Source organism: Diprion similis, chromosome 13 (genome assembly GCF_021155765.1).
Source record: "Diprion similis isolate iyDipSimi1 chromosome 13, iyDipSimi1.1, whole genome shotgun sequence".
Lineage (NCBI taxonomy): Eukaryota > Metazoa > Arthropoda > Insecta > Hymenoptera > Diprionidae > Diprion > Diprion similis.
The window spans coordinates 1,278,369-1,294,144 of record NC_060117.1 but is presented as its reverse complement, the minus strand read 5'-3'; the positions used below and the strand labels follow the sequence as shown (position 1 = coordinate 1,294,144).

General features: G+C 40.9%; 3 protein-coding genes across 7 annotated transcripts; 1 reads left to right on the top strand and 2 right to left on the bottom strand.

The window, feature by feature from the left end:
• Window positions 1-2,592: 2,592 nt before the first annotated feature.
• Window positions 2,593-7,811, bottom strand: LOC124413891 (serine/threonine-protein phosphatase 4 regulatory subunit 3). Of its 3 annotated transcripts, XM_046894683.1 has the most exons (6): window positions 7,155-7,811; window positions 5,606-7,049; window positions 3,896-5,494; window positions 3,641-3,804; window positions 3,129-3,555; window positions 2,593-2,907 (listed from the first exon to the last, which is right to left on the bottom strand). In XM_046894683.1, exons 2-6 carry the CDS (start codon window positions 5,801-5,803, stop codon window positions 2,821-2,823), a joined length of 2,475 nt encoding a protein of 824 aa, XP_046750639.1. In that variant the 5' UTR covers window positions 5,804-7,049; window positions 7,155-7,811; the 3' UTR covers window positions 2,593-2,820. The 3 variants fall into 3 exon arrangements, with proteins under 3 accessions (XP_046750639.1, XP_046750638.1, XP_046750640.1); XM_046894682.1 differs by having other exon boundaries at window positions 5,606-7,811; XM_046894684.1 differs by having other exon boundaries at window positions 3,641-3,792; window positions 5,606-7,808.
• A 1,696-nt stretch (window positions 7,812-9,507) lies between these two features.
• LOC124413894 (E3 ubiquitin-protein ligase synoviolin A) lies at window positions 9,508-12,900 on the bottom strand. Of its 3 annotated transcripts, none has more exons than XM_046894688.1 (8): window positions 12,552-12,891; window positions 12,223-12,315; window positions 12,000-12,152; window positions 11,632-11,922; window positions 11,308-11,507; window positions 10,936-11,123; window positions 10,485-10,845; window positions 9,508-10,317 (listed from the first exon to the last, which is right to left on the bottom strand). In XM_046894688.1, the coding sequence occupies exons 1-8, from the start codon at window positions 12,678-12,680 to the stop codon at window positions 9,993-9,995; spliced, it is 1,740 nt and encodes a 579-aa protein (XP_046750644.1). In that variant the 5' UTR covers window positions 12,681-12,891; the 3' UTR covers window positions 9,508-9,992. The 3 variants fall into 3 exon arrangements, with proteins under 3 accessions (XP_046750644.1, XP_046750643.1, XP_046750645.1); XM_046894687.1 differs by having other exon boundaries at window positions 10,936-11,156; window positions 11,293-11,507; window positions 12,552-12,888; XM_046894689.1 differs by having other exon boundaries at window positions 10,085-10,309; window positions 10,936-11,156; window positions 11,293-11,507; window positions 12,552-12,900.
• A 1,031-nt stretch (window positions 12,901-13,931) lies between these two features.
• Window positions 13,932-15,582, top strand: LOC124413898 (speedy protein A-like). Its single transcript, XM_046894697.1, has 4 exons — window positions 13,932-14,086; window positions 14,254-14,395; window positions 14,651-14,914; window positions 15,107-15,582. The coding sequence occupies exons 1-4, from the start codon at window positions 13,963-13,965 to the stop codon at window positions 15,261-15,263; spliced, it is 687 nt and encodes a 228-aa protein (XP_046750653.1). The 5' UTR covers window positions 13,932-13,962; the 3' UTR covers window positions 15,264-15,582.
• The last annotated feature ends 194 nt before the right edge of the window (window positions 15,583-15,776 follow it).

The following is a 15,776-nucleotide window of genomic DNA, read 5'->3' as shown; positions in this document are numbered from 1 at the left end:
TTGTTCGTCATGCGTACAGAGTTTAGAAACGACAATGTCTGGTGGAAGAGAAACAAAATATGGATAAAAAAATGTTAATACATTTAAAAAAAAAAATGATAAAATAAAATAAACAACATTGAAGAAAAACTTTGCCGTAAAATCATTGTTACTTGCGCATGAATCTGTGTCAAGTATACATTTAGAAAGAAAAAGTAGCACTCGACCGTACTTTTATTCAGTTATTAATTACTTAATTATTCGTATTTATTAACTAACCGCTTATATTTGTATATACTTATCTTAATTTACTTTACTTATTTAGTTATCATAATAATAATAATAATAATAATCAATTAATTAATTCATCAATTAATCAATTACTTAGTTGTTATTTAAATTTACGACAACATATCCTTTGTTCTTATTGTTGTTTGTTTATTTTACTCGTTCTTTACTACTTACACTATTCTTCAACGCGTTTGTTGGTTTCTTTCTTTACGATATCTTTATTTAGTCTCTTTTTATTTATTCTTTCAAATCTTCTTTACACCCAACAAATATTTACTCAAGAGCTTTTCCTTTTCTCTCTCGCTCTCTCTCTCTCTCTCTCGTTCTCTCTCTGTCTTTCGCTCTCTTTCTCACTCACTCACTCACCCATTCACTCACTCTCTCTCACTTATTCACTCTCTCCCTCTTTCTCGCTCTCTTTTTCTCACTTTGCTGGCGATAAAATGTTTAAAAATTTCCCTCCCTTTGGTACCGAACGATAAATTGTATCGCACGTTACGTGATAAAAATCATAGTAAAACACACGGATTGGTACAAACAACGTTAAGTGTTTGTTAAACATAGATTGATCCACTGTTTATTCCATTTATTCGACTTTCGAATACCATCTCTCGCCTCTGTTATTTTCAGTTTTTTTTTTCTTTTCTTTCTTCTCTCCTTATCTAATTTTATTAATATTATATACTCTGTTACACTCTCGTCTAACGTCAGTCCGGGCAGTATGAATTTATTCATTACTTCGATTTCGTATGTTGTCCCTTCATCAAATTCTATGTACAGATTAACTCCCTGCGACCTGTTCTTCTCACCTCGTCAATCGATAATAGAAGTAATAGTAGTTGGTGGTGGTGGTAGTGTAGTAGTCGTAGTCGTAGCAGTAGTAGTAGTAGTAGTAGTAGTAATAGTAGTAGTATTGACATTAGCGGTAGCAGTAAAAGTAATAATAATATTTTTAATAACAATAATAATAATAATAATAAATCGGATTACGTATACCACTTTGAAAAAATTATTATACTCTATACACAATTATTATTATTACAGCCTGCGAATGAAAAATACCAATTATTCAGAGTGATGAAAAATTCGAAAAAAAGATATTAAAAAGGAGATTGATCATTTTAAACATCGATACATCATTCCAGAATAATCTCTCTCTTGTTCTCTGGTTAGGAAATGAAAAAGAAATAAATTTGGAACGTTGCAAATGAGAAAAAAGAAACAAAAAAAAAAAATATAGGATGAAACTTATTTAATGGCTGACAAATGTACAGTATGACGGAGTTGATTTAAACAGAGAAAATAATTACGAAGATAGGAAGAAAGAGAAAACAAGAAGAAAATATCATTAAAAATTATGATTCAAACAGATTCGTCATTTGTCAAATTTTTCCCTATCCGTTGATTTTCTCTTTCTTTCTTTCTTTCTTTCTTTGTATTCTGGGCAAAGCACGACACCGAGAGAAAAGCGCGGGGCATTAATTCTTCGTCTTTGGTACGTCATGTACACTAATTTTTTTGCTTTTCCTTTGCCTCTTGTTTCATCAATCTCTTCGATTTACTTTAATAGACCGGCGCCAATCGCGGCACGTCGAATGACAAATAGAACAGTTATAGTCGACGAGCTGCGTTTAGGTTTGATGTTATAGTTACAACACTGAGTTACCTCGCGCGTTTCCTGTCATTCTGACAAGGAATCCGAGGGTGTCTTTCGCTGAGATTTCGTAAAAACTCTGTGTATTCGACAGCTGAAGAAATTTGGTTCACCCAGAGCCCATAAAACGAACGTATTTCTCTTTTCCGAGTGACCGAAAACTGTATCTATACAAACTACATTTCTCAACCTATGAAACTCATTGCCAGTGCAAAAATTCTAGAATGGAAGTATCGCTCCCTAGTCACTGTCGCATATGTATATAAAAGTTGAAAAATTCCCTTCGCCTGGCTCTTTTCACTCCCTCTTTCGCTCTCACCCTGTCTCTACACTTTTCTTTCCATATTCCTCTTAACCGTTTGTATTTATGTATGTATATTTTGCATATATACATATAAGTATGTTTGTATATTTATGTATAGTATATCGTATGTATGTATGCGTGTATCTCATGTTCGGTGTCGTTTGACCAAAGCGCCTCTCCTCCGCCTCCACCTTATCCTCGTTGCATACTTCGTTTTGTTTCACCTTACTTGTTCGCTTCTGGTTGTTTCTTCGCTTTCGAAAACCCGATCCTTCCATCAATTTCCACGCTAGTAAAATATTTATTTATTTTCTCCTTTCGCCTCTTATCGTCATTTCGTGTGTAATTTTCTTTCTTACTTTTATTAAATTTTCCCTTTTCTTTATAGCCAGTTTCGACGCGCGGATAGATATACTAGAGTTGTTCCCCTTCCTCCCTTTCGCGGCCCACGATACAGACAGTCACGCTCACGCACACACGCACAGATATATCCCCTACGAGCTAGGCTCGGGAACACGGATATATGTATATCATATTCGTTCATCACGTCACACGGCGATAACACAACGCCATCCATTTATTCTGCCCCGGACTATGAGAGTCGCTGCCGTTTCGGCGTCGGACTCAACTCGGAATCCTCTTCCTCCTCATCCGAATCACCCTCGTAGTCGACAAGACCCTGAAATAATACGTCATTTATTCCATCGTCGACAACCCAAGATCAATTTACTAGAAATAATTTTTATTTTTGGATGATTTTTCACAGGCACAAACAGTATCGCCGTGGATTTCAACCCAGTTTACTCTCGAAACACTACCAAGCAGGTGTAATGTATTATAAGAAAAAATTTAAAGCCTTGTTCATAGATTTGGTGATTGTATATTTCTTGAGATCATTACCTTCCTAAATATAGCAGCTCCAGTCTTTTCTATCACAACGCTCGGACTCGTGGCACTCTCGGCAGGTAACGGAGAATCATTGGAAGGTTGGATGCTATTCAATTGCGGTTGTTGTTGTTGTGGTTGTTGCTGCTGCTGCTGGTGCGTTGTCGCATTATTATTGAGTACCGTTTGTTGTTGCTGTTGTTGTTGCTGCTGCTGTTGCAGCTGTGGAGTTTTCGGATCCACAGGATTAGGATTCGGTGCCGGATTAGGCGCCGGGGGTTGTTTTTTGGTCGCAGCAGGTGGCACGATGTCTGCTGCAGCCGCAGGAACGACTGCTTCTCCCTCGTCAAAGTCCTCCTCCTCGTTGAACCACATTTCCTCTTCCTCGTCGAGCTGACGCTGATCGCGACGGTACCGGCTATTCCTCAATATCGAAGGGACGCTAATGTGCGGAGAGAAGAGCGTGAACGAAAATAGCTTGTAAAAAGTAAACGGAGCGAATACTGTAAATGAAAAAACAGACTCACCTGTCCAAGGCACCTCTGTCACGATCTTTCAGTTTGTCCTGATGCTGTTCGTACCTCAGTTTGAGTGCTTTGAAAGTCTGAACGTAATCAATGGCCTCCAATTCCTTAGAAAAGTTCTCGACGACGTGGGAACACAGCGACTTTATATCCTCCTGGAACGCGGTCAACGTTTTCGACGTTTGCATGTATGATTAAAATTGTACATAATTTGTTTTTCCAGGATTTTACGAAAGAATTTAAGAGAAATAAACTCACCAGTTTGATAAATTCGAACATTTCTAAAATCGCCGAGTCGAGCAGATTGTATCTGCCGTTATTCCTGACAAAAGCATCAAATACAGGGGCGAACAGGTTTCCCTTGATTATGTATCTGTTGTAGAACTCATCCTTCAGAGCAATAATCTTTCGCATAAACCTCAAAGCGCAGAGGACGAGGAACGTGTGCGTCGACTTCATGAGAACGAGTATTCTCCTGAGCAAGTCCTTATTTAGAATACAATTTTTAATGTGATAGGTATGATGCTCAACGCAGAACGATAAGAGTTCCAAAATGAGACCGAGCAGCTGAACAGTTCTGTAATCCTCGCGGGCTGGCCTCTCGCCGATGGTATTAGCCAGGAGTGGGGCGATCAGAGTGCAGATGCTGTTCTTGTAAAAGTAATTGAGAAAGTCGGTTTTCTCCGACTTGTTGACAGACGCGAGCATATTTTCAGGGTCCAGAAGCAGTCGTAGAACGCCAGCGAGTTGGACGGCGCCCCCAAGTTCCGGATCACTATCCCCAACGAGTTGGGCAACGACGACGTTGATCAGCATCTGCTCCTGCTCCGTATTGTTGATCTGCTGCAGCGTATAGTCTCGCACAACGCTAGGCGAGTACTCGACGATGTACGTAAGGATGTCAATGCTTGCTGTTTTGGTTGGCGCGTCATTTATGCCGAGAGTGATTTCGAGGGCAGGAAGAATGCCAAGAGCAGTGAGGGTCTTGTAGAATACCTCCTTACCCTGCGGCTGGAGATTCTGTGAGAAGTTGCAGAACTCCTTGAGGAACAGAACGAGGTCTCGCCGCTTAGCGTCGGAGGTTGCCTCGTCCGTAAGCTGACTGAATAGCTCCGTGAGGAACTTCTCGTCGTCCTGTATCAGCGTGACGATCTCTACCTTGTTGAAGAATATGAAACTGCTCAACGTGCTGAGCATGTTGTCCTCGAAGACGCTGGGCGTAGGTAGAACCACGTCCTGAATGTACTGGACGCGATAAGTTTGGTGTATCTTGGCGAGTAGCTCGGCGTTCGTGATTGGGATCGCCTGCTTGAACCGCGCCAGCTGTCTGAGGTACTCCCTGTGACGCTTTGGCTGGGGAAGCGTGGGCTCGTACTCTAGACAACCTACTACATCGAATATCGTGTCGTCCCCGAACATCACCTCAAAGAGGGCGTTCTTGTTCAGAAGGAATATGTTTTTGAATATGTCGTAGAGGTGATGGAGACCCTCGATGTTCTCCAGGTCCTCGCACGTGTGGAACAGGTTCAGCAGCTTCTTTATATAGCTCTCAGATTCCAATGCCATCGCCAGTTTCTCCTTCCTTATCGGTGACGACAGGCAGTTACCCACCAGCTCGTTTATGTCCTCCAGCCGACCCAATTCGCACGGAGGCAATTCGATCGGCGGCGCCGAATCCGACATGTCGTCAAACCTCTCATCTTCGGACTCCTCGACTATATCTTGCGTTATTTCAACGGACGGATCCTTGCCCTGCACCTGACATATCTTTTCCCATATCTCGTCGCATCCTGCCTTCTCCTGAAAGCTCAGCGCCAGGTCAAAGTTGTCCCCTTCCGACCATACGATCAGTGTGTCCTGCGGAGTTTAAAAATAGGAATATCACTTTCTATCTACATTAGAAACACTGAGAAAAATTTAAACGTAATCTGTATGATTGCAATAAATTATGCTTCGGCGTTGTTTTACCTGTTGTTTTTGATACGCGGTGTCAGGTTGAATCTTGCTTTCGAGTAAAAGTGATCCGTCGCTCTCGGCTCTGACCAAAAGTGAGATTCCCTTCAACCTGTCGACGTACGACGACGAGACGTGTCCGGTACCACGATCATCCCACTGGCGATCGGCGTTCAGAGCATATAGCTTGACTCTTCTTCGTGTGTCCGTCATTGTGGTCGTTCTCTTCGGTTCAAATATATATTATAACTACCAAAACAGCATGTATAGTGTCTATCTACTTGAATATGTGTACTTTCTTACTTTTCTCTTTCTTAAGACACGCTAATTACTATTACTATTACTATTACTATCACACTATAACTATATTTATGACGTCACCAGAAAAAGATTCGCATCGTAGGTTATGACTGGCGTTTGTTTTACTTTCTCTACTGTCTCTTTTCTGCCTTCACTTTCTTCTTTTCCTTGAAAAATCTTCCCAACGCCCGATCAAGTGTCCGTATAAGTCTTACAACCTTTGACGATCGACCTAGGCGATGAAATCCGCATTATTGTTATTTGGGTGTGGGTGTGTACGTCTATTCTTTCAAATGTTCGTGCTCCGTATTCAGATCCACCGATAATGTAACGTCCGGATATTTTCAACAGTACGTAAGTTTGCGCCGCATTTTGCTGTTTTTTTCTTACTTCTCTGTCTCTCAAGACTGTAACTGTCTACAAACAACGTAGAATATGTGAGTGTGCGTAAGCCGTGTTACATATGTACGTGTGTGTGTGTATATATATGTATATATATATATATCGTTAATAATATGGTTTGTCTACCCCCTTTTTTTTTCAATCTTCCTCGCACCGAGTTTTATTATTATCATTATTATTATTACTTTAAATTATATCTATCCGATGCCTGCTTCTTGTTCTTTCTCCTCACAGATTTAGGAATCACGCAAGGTTGCTGCTGCTGCCTGGGATATAATATCGGCAGCGCGGGAATTCGAGGGTTGTCGTCGTGTTTCCCGTACGATCTTACACTCACTCATTCACTTAATACTCCGCACGATATTCGTAAATTTTCACTTAAATAGGACTCGGTCGGTTCTCCGCGATCGTCAATCAATCGCCCGTTTGATTAAGCGTGATAAAATATAACTTTCTTCTTAGACGGTTCTTCTTCTCTATATCTTTATTCTCTATCTCTGTTATTTTTCACCACGATAATCGCCGACTAGTGTTTCTTTCCTCGATATCGTCGTTCTCTTCCACAGTTTCTTACTCCTATCCCTTTCCCTCCTCACGCTACTCGCTCAGCGGCACTTTTCGCACGTTCTTTTGTTTTTTCTTTTTTTTATAACATGTCGTACGCATACTACGACACGACACGTCGTACACATGCGTGCGTGCGGTATTGCCTGTCGTCCTCCACAGTTATATGATCATTTGCTCGTACGTCCGTTGCCTGCGGAATGGAAAAGTCGAGGATAGAGGACGAACGAAAGAAAACAACGCCAAACAATAACAACAAGCGATAATTGATTGGCGATAGAAAATTGACGGGTTGTACCGAAAAACTGTGCAAGCTTGATATGCTACAATCGTCGGCCAAGGTTTCCCCTTCCCCCCCCCCCCGTCAGCGAAGAGGCGATCCACCGACAACACTAAGCTGCTGCTGCTACTCTCTTCGACGGGTTTGTAGCGGCGACAGCGACGAAAGCGGCTGCGGCAGAACGAACGGCAGAAAATTTGTGTGGAAGCTGAAGAGCGGCACGTCTTTGACGAATCCGAAGATGTGTGGTCCTGTGTGCGTGTGTATACACCGCACCGAAATATGTGTAATTCTTTCGTTGACGGAAAACAACGCGCGGAGGTGTTGAAGCGGTCGAGATAATCCGCGGCTGCTCGACGCTATCCGCGTACCGTTACGAGAGTCAATCCAACGACGCAACGTCCGCACAATACATCCTCCCGATCACCCTACCCCGCCGATGATCTCTATTCACGTTTTATAATTCACGTAGACACTCGGCAGCCACAACATTACACTCCGCCATATTAGATCACAACAACGCGCCACGGGGTTCACCGCGCCGAGTTCACGGCTCCGCCCCGCGATATTTGAATTTACTCCAATTCCTGATCGTCGTTCGTATCAAGGTGGGAAGGAGGCTCCTGCTAGAATGTTCTCAGTCGAAGCCGCATCGCTGCAGAAACTGAGGAGATGTCGTTACCTGCTTTCGCCACCCAGGATTCTAGAATATTTACAACATTCAGGCGTTATTGTACGTAACTGAGTATAAAAAACACGTTTGAAAATTCATCGTACGATCCGCAACAACTTACGTTATGTATCTGAAAACAGTGTACAGGTTACTTCAAGATTATGAAAAATGTACTTTCGAAAATAATTTTATACTTTACATATCTTCTGTTCCCTCCCAAACTCAACCAAGGAATGGATTTTCTATAGCATAGTGTGATTAAATTGTTACAAACAAAATGTAATAGTTGATGTAAATATAAAAAGTGAAATCTGCGCAGCATTTTTGAAGGGATAATAATACGCCCACATAATACGACGATCGCAACGTCTGTCAAATGTCGTAAAAAAGTAAAATGGAATTGTTTTGTTCCCGAAAGAATCGTTCATATGAATCAGATTATTCGGACCTAGACAGGCGACAAAATTTGCAAACGATCGTGACACGCGGTGTCGATAAGTGATTTTTTTGCTTCACCAACTGCCGATAATCAAAACGGCAAGATAAGGAATGTCAGAAATGTAAATAAGCCAGTGAAATAAACAGAAGTAAGGAAAACAGCATATATGCAACATGTATACTTACAAATAGACAAATAATTTTACTATCATCTTTATAAACAAGAGTTGTTATTATAATTACAGTAAACTGTATCGTACAAGTTTTTTTTTTTTTCACCTCGATACAGTGAATTCTCACTTTGCCATCGTATTGGTGTCACAACCTTGTCCCAAAAAAAACTTACACTGTTAATAGTAATTCAATTCCCAACGAATTGTATCGATTCGAGTACGCCGAAGCATAATGCAAATAATTAAATACGATTGGTGTGAAAAACTTGAAAAATTTGATTCGACAAGAAAAAATGAAGGAAATGAGAAGAATATTTATAGCTACCTGTTTTCGAACAAAACATAATAGAATAATTACAGATAGTTTCATTTATAGTAGAAATATATAAATAATTATACAGATACGTCAGGTGGAACTTTTGCATCTGTAGAATTAGTTGGCTAATATTTGGTTTATCAATAATAACGATAAAAATTGCAATTATTATGAATATACAAGATAACTGAGGTATCAAATTAATCTGCTGTGAACATAATCGATAGTTTCAACATAGAAAAAGGGAATGGGAGAATAAAGAGTATTATGCAAGTGTATACCTGTCGATAAAATCCGTTGGTGATCTAGCGATTTGGAAAGCAAACTGGAATAAATAAAAAATTCAATATGAAGAGAGAGAGAAAAAACAATTAACTATTTACAGAGGTAATGCTCGAAGGAATTATGGCAACAGTAGACCTGTTGTACACGAAATCTTACTATTACAATCGGCCAGGATTATTGAGCATCTCAAATTTGATAAAATATTTACCAACACCATCTGCGAAGACCCGAAAAATTTAAATAGATTACAGCTATTCAAAAGAATGTGCGACAGTTTTTCCTCCCATTTTTATTCTTTTTCAATTTAAAATATAGTAAATAGGAATTTGGACAGACTCCTGTGACGGCATTTTTATATTTTCTTTGTATATTAACTGCAGTGGTAGTGATACCGGTGCCAGATGGTAAAAAAATATAAGGAAGTAAAATGCGAATTAATCGAATCTTTTGGATGTTTGATTTATCACTTATAGACACAGTTCTTCGTGTTCTTTTCCGAAAAAGTTAAGCAGTCCGTTTGATAATTTATCGATAGAAATGATTACCTGGAGTTATATAAACTCGGAAAAACTAGCAAAACTTTTGTACGATATACACATTACTTATATATTTATATTACACATAGATATATAACATATTTCAATCTCTCGAGAAATGAACATAATATTCATCGAAAAAATCTCATTACTATTTTTTTTTCTTTTCTTTTCTTTTATACACAATCATTGATTTCGTGATCAGCGTCCTTTTTCAAAAGAAGTTCTTTGCTTCTTTCGATTTCTTTTTTCATGAATCAGTACACAAGTTCTAGCATTCATCTGTCCAAACGGCATTACACCGAGTAATTGATACACCGCGTTTTCGTTTGATCCGGGCATATTAGGTAATATTTTTACATACAATAACATTGTATACGATCCGTCTGTTTTACGCTAAAGAGAAACACGCGTTAAATTAATTGTTTTCATTTTTCAATCCGTTGTCGTCGTTGTTTGTGCTATGAATTTTTGCAACCGTCTTCTCCTCAGCATCTCCTTCTCGTCAGTTGGTTCTGTTCTTGTTCTCGACGTGGACGGAGTCGCGTGATTCTCATTTGACGTCGTCGCGTTCATTGTCTTCGTATCCGTTTGTACGATACTCTCGTTCGACGCACCACTGCTACCAGGTAAAGGTTCACCGGCAACTTTGCCCTGCTCGCTCTGACTCGGCCCTGCATCCTCGCCGTGATTTGCCTTCTCTTCCTTCTTCACCTCCGCCGCCGTTTCAGCCGTCGACGCCACGTTCGGCCCTGGAATGCTGGGGATTAAGCAGGAGACACAGTTACTTTGTTTACGCACTTAATGTATCAGGAGCTAGATAAATTCCAATATTAAGAGTTACTCTACTCCGCTCGATATCAATTTTACTTTTCTCCCTACAGAAAACAGAACAAAAAAACAAAGACAAACAAAACAATTCCTCACTTGGCAGTAGCGGCGGCAGTTTGGTACTGGCTCATCATGGCGTTGGCAGCATCGAGTAAGAGCTGAACTCGCTGAAGAGTTTGAATTCTGGCCTCAACTGCCTGACGCATGTTGCCCTCCATTGCCCTGAGCTCCTCGTCGGTGAGTGTGGTCAGGTTGGGAGGAGGAGCAGGAACGGGAGGCAGGTGAACCATCGGAGGAAAGGGTGGCACAAAGAGTGGCATGCTGCCTGGAGGCACGGACTGGAACGGAGGCAAACCGATGTTGGGGGCGTTATTCTGGCCTTGGACCTGCGCGCCAGCTCCTTGCTGCGCTTGAAGGCCCATCCAGAAGCCAGCTGGCATTTGAAACGGCTGATCAGCTGTCGAGTTGACAAGAGAATTTGGATGAGTCATTTTTCTGAACGGCAAGCGATCCACTGTTTCGTTAGTATATTTGCAAGCTTGACTACCTTGCTGATTGACGCCTTGTGCCTGGGCCGCTGGCGGGGCCTGTTGACCAGGTGCGGGAGCTTGATTCTGGGCTCTTGGGCCAGCGTTGGGCGGTGTGGGTCGCAGGATGTTCAATCTGCATGTTGGACAGGTCTGCTGACGTTGGAACCAAGACCGGAGGCAGGCGGTGTGGAATATGTGGTTGCAGGGGAGTTTTTTACTAGCAGTAAACATCTCTTCCCTGGAAAAACAAAAACATTCGTTTTCTCAGAGAGAAACACATTGTCATTGGAGTTGAGTTTACACAACTGTTCTCTTTAATCTAAAATTTATTCCATATTTTTTCTTTGCTTTTCCACAGTCGAAACATGACATACCTGCAAATAATGCAGACATTGTCCGCGGCTGCTAATTCTTCTGGAGTAGCGTCCGGGTACAACGTGTTCATGTTCCTGATCGCTCTTCTCGACATCACCACGTCGTGGAACGCTTTCTTGAAATTGCGCATTGTGTAGTACATGGGACGGAAGGCAAATAGCGGTAGAGTGTATATCCTGACCATGATGGTGACAAACGCAACGTACAAGATCATCTGAGACATGGAAAAATAAGGCGTTTACCTGTTTCTTTCCGTTTTTATTTTGGTCCTGGATTTTATTTCATGTAGATAATTTTTTTTTAGATTAAAATGGACTTTGCAACCATTTGCTTCTTACCTTTAATAGCCCAATAATCACTTCCGTGTAGAGAAGGAAAACTGCTTTGTTATCCCAGGGATTTTCACTCTGGAGATCGACCGTGTGAAGCACATACTTGATGGTGATGTTGAGAACAACGGTAAGGAGTATGGCGTATTCAAAGCCAAAGACGAGCTGCACAGACGCGCCTTTGGTAAGGGTCGACATGTAAGCGTACTCGATCATCGTCCCATTTATTGTGAACAAAAGAGTCAAGAGGCTCAAGACCCTGACATGGAACAACCAGGTGATCACGGGACTCCTTTCCATCTGGAGAACCAAGAAAAAACCAAATGAGTATATCCAGTAAACCAACTATGAAGCACGAAAGACACTAAGCGGCTTACAAAATCGACTCGATCCTCGGCGAGCCAATGAAATGATTTGAGAAATAGCAGCAACGTAAAAAGAGCTATGAACTTGGGGCTGAAGTCGTCTCTGAATACCGTGAAGGCAAGACAGGTCTCCGTCACTGCGTACCAAGCCCGCTCAACCAGATGCTGAAAATAATTGAAACATGACGTAAAAGAAGCTCGATTGCTCTGAGACGGTAGCAAACGCACAATTTACCTCAAGTTCAGCAGCTCGGAGATTACCAAAGAATATTTTTCGCAGGAACGTATTCATTATAAAAACCAGTATCAACCCCTGGACGTATATTACCTAGAAAAACGAAAATAACAACTCAGGTAAAATGTTTGCCAGCTATGCACGGTTCGATAAGGACAACAGCCAATTTATATCTGCTGTGACGAGCCAAGATTCTAGAACCGAGTAACAACAAACAGAAATTTGTGATAATGCCACAGCCAAAGAGATTCTGCAACGACAAGGACTGGCACAGGCCTGATCATGGTAACAATAAAGAATGTGAAGATAAGAAATATAAGACAACTTACGGCCATACTGGGGTTGGACTTGGTTATGTAGACGACGGACGGGTAGAACTGTTTCTTCTGATAATAGGCATTGCCGATGACGGCGCAGGTTAGCGCAACGCTTATTAAAGTGATACCGGCTGTCCTCATCGTTTCGACTGATTTGAGCTGCAGGTTACATGGGTGTGTGTCAGGTCGCCTGGCCAGTGGTCCTATTTATTTATCGTATTTGTTGACGCCAGTCCTGATGCTGCGATCCCGATACCAAGAATTTTGCTTCTGTGTGTCGTGTCGTCGAGTTTTCTGATATTTGGCACAGTGGTGTGTGTGTGCGTTTGTGATTGGATCGACATGAAGACGATTTGACAACTTGAGTGGCGCTCGTAGCGCGCGGCCACTCGGCCAACTGTTATTAATAAATAGCAAAGCTACCAACCGATAAAAAAGATCGCGAAAATTTTTCGACAGTGTTATCTATCAATACCTTAGGCATTGTGATATGTATGATAACAATTTTTAATCTTGCGGTTGGCAATACTGCCTTCATTCCAATCCCGTCGACCACCGCTACGCGCGGGCGATACGGATCATTGCGTAACAGGTTTTCGCAACTTGGATAATCCTGATTAGTCCGCAGCACGTGTCTTCGATTTTCGTTCACCGCGCGTGCATCGTATTGACAAAATATTCGACTAATAAACGAAAAAATCTCAAGCCGCAAAACGGTGTAGCTAATCATTTATCGTGTCATTCAACATCGTGTGCGTTTCTTCGATGCAAAGTTATAGGCCGATCAACTCGAACTTCGGCCGGCTCGACTCGCGAACTGTTTGGACAGGTGGTGTGACGCGATTGGTTGCCGAGTCAACAATAGCAGTCTTAGTTTATCCGCTGTCGTCGAAAAAAAAAAGGAACGGTTCGTCGGTATCACGCGTTACGATCGTTTTACTTATCGATGATCTGACCGAGCTTTTATCTACGTGCAATTGATCGGTGGACTTGCGATAAGAATCATCAAGTTTTGTTACACGTGCCGCGGGATTTTTAAACGGGAAATTCATCGACGTTGCGCGCCCTCGCAAGTCTCTTTCTCGAATGTGTTTTTAAATTTCTGAAAACTAAACCGCGGTACACGCACAACAATGAAAATAGTACACACAATTTCTTTTACCTGTGACTAATATAATTACATATAAAGATGTAGTTTGTTCTAATTTTGTGATCGTCTTTTGTTTTCATTCAAATATTATTCGATTGTTTTTAAATGCGAGAATTCGACAGTTGTTGTTCCCTCTTCTGCGTGTTTTTTTTTTTTTCTTTTGTCGTTTTTTTTACATCAATCGAGAAAATCTATCAATAGTCAAAGGGAAAAAAAAACAGGGGTAAACTTGCGTTGACGAAACGAAAGAGACGAAAATAAAAATTTGAAAAAATGGAGATTGAAGTGCGCGACGAACAGTCGCAAAGAAACATTATCCTTACGTCAACGACGAGCTGCGCCCCAAGACTAATACGGATAAAATCTTGGAGCGTAATTTCGTTCTTTAAATTAATCGGTAAACTGATCCCTATCCATCCGACCTACGATTACACAATATTAAAAAGCAAAGAAACAAACTTTGGAACTTGAAACGGGAAAAAAGAAATTTACGCGTAACGCATCTTCCCCAGCTCTTCATATTTCCACTATTGTTCATTGACCATGTTCATTCCTCTCCCACAGACGATGAACTCGATGACTTCCTGGACGCCGATCAGTGCTGCAGGATGGCTGACAACTACTTGATCGCGATGGTGTTCACCTACTTCCTCAGAGCTGCTCTACGACCGGAGGAGTACACAAAAACGAATTTCTTCGTTGCCCTGTAATAGGAAATCCACTTTTTAGTGGTTTACTTTCTATTGCATAATCGATTAAATAAAATTTTCAATAAGTAACAATAAGTTCAATATCTGATGTATAGATCGTCTCATCGGTGAGTGGGGAAATGTATTCGATACGGAGTTTTATTGCAAACGAGCAAGCACACTTTATACTTAATTAATCAAGAAGAGTAGAAGGAAATGTATTTCATCAATTCAAAATAACTCACGTCCGTTTGTCCACTCAATTCACTCAGATACCTGGCCCACGATATGGAAGAGGATAAGGACGACGCTCGAGTGATGATACGCGATCATATTGGCCTTGATGAACCTGAAGTCAGTTGTTCGCCGTCTTTGTTTTTCACACAGAAGGACAAATTCTGGGAGAGAATGCATCATCGTGGAGCAGTGTCTCGCCTCTGCTGTGATAAGGTGATGCAGATGATAAGACCCTTCCACAAGGTGTGGTCTCGCCGGAGGCACGTAAATCACTCAGGAGCCTCCAGGCATTCTAATAGGTGATGCCAAAATTTCTGATGAAAATTACATATTCAGTATACAAATTATACACGAATTATGGAAATGTATATTAGTATAATTTTTTGCTTCGTCCTAGTCCAGTCGAGCCTTCTTATTGTTAGGAGAAAGAATGTAAAGTGACTACAAAAATGCTTTAATACAACATTGTTTTTCGTTTTTTTTTTATGCAGAAAGGATGATATCTGCCCAAACTGTCCAAAAACTGTACTCTCACAGTATTCGACTTCGTCGCCAGATTTCAGCCCAGAAGTCGTCTTCAGTTTTCGAAAATCTAGATTGTCCAACCACCGAGTTTTACACCATCGTTACAATTTCGATTTCGAATAGATATTAGTTTTATAGCAGAGTACAGACTGCGAAATAATTTTTTAATCGTTCACAAAGCCCTTATTATGTTCCTTCCTAGAAATCGCTATTAACACTTTGTTAGATGTTATTTCCATTTTCCTTCTGGGTTTTAGATAAGTAATCGCTGCCTCGACTCTGTGGACATAATTTATTGTATAGGTTTAAAAATAAAATCGACCACACTTATCGACGATACAATTCACACAGGATCCGTAGATCGCCGGCAGCACGCCGTAGTAAAGTACAAAATACAATAAGATTTACGATGTAAAAGCTAAGAATAAAATATATAATATAATGACAGTCATTAATTCGTAACAAGGTGAAAAGTAATAATGAAAAATGAATTGTTCAAGTTGTGTTAATTACACTCTGAGTGCACTCAAATCAAGATCATTAACCAGATCTGTGAGCTAGCCAGTTTGATTCTCTGCTCCAAAACTATAATCTGCTTATATTTCTCACATTTTTAGTACACTGATTCCATTGTTT

Bases quoted from the DNA above. Each gene is read 5' to 3' on its own strand.
- LOC124413894 (XM_046894687.1), bottom strand. From the start codon at position 12,680: ATGAGGACAGCCGGTATCACTTTAATAAGCGTTGCGCTAACCTGCGCC. The intron at 12,316-12,551 runs GTAAGTTGTCTT...TCGTTTTTCTAG, and splicing joins AGTCCAACCCCAGTATGGCC to GTAATATACGTCCAGGGGTT. The intron at 10,846-10,935 runs GTAGTCAAGCTT...TCAACTCGACAG, and splicing joins ACAAGGCGTCAATCAGCAAG to CTGATCAGCCGTTTCAAATG.
- LOC124413898 (XM_046894697.1), top strand. From the start codon at position 13,963: ATGGAGATTGAAGTGCGCGACGAACAGTCGCAAAGAAACATTATCCTT. The intron at 14,087-14,253 runs GTAAACTGATCC...CCTCTCCCACAG, and splicing joins TTCGTTCTTTAAATTAATCG to ACGATGAACTCGATGACTTC. The intron at 14,396-14,650 runs GTAATAGGAAAT...CAATTCACTCAG, and splicing joins ACGAATTTCTTCGTTGCCCT to ATACCTGGCCCACGATATGG.
- LOC124413891 (XM_046894682.1), bottom strand. From the start codon at position 5,803: ATGACGGACACACGAAGAAGAGTCAAGCTATATGCTCTGAACGCCGAT. The intron at 5,495-5,605 runs GTAAAACAACGC...TAAACTCCGCAG, and splicing joins CCGCGTATCAAAAACAACAG to GACACACTGATCGTATGGTC. The intron at 2,908-3,128 runs GTAATGATCTCA...GTATTATTTCAG, and splicing joins GAGCTGCTATATTTAGGAAG to GGTCTTGTCGACTACGAGGG.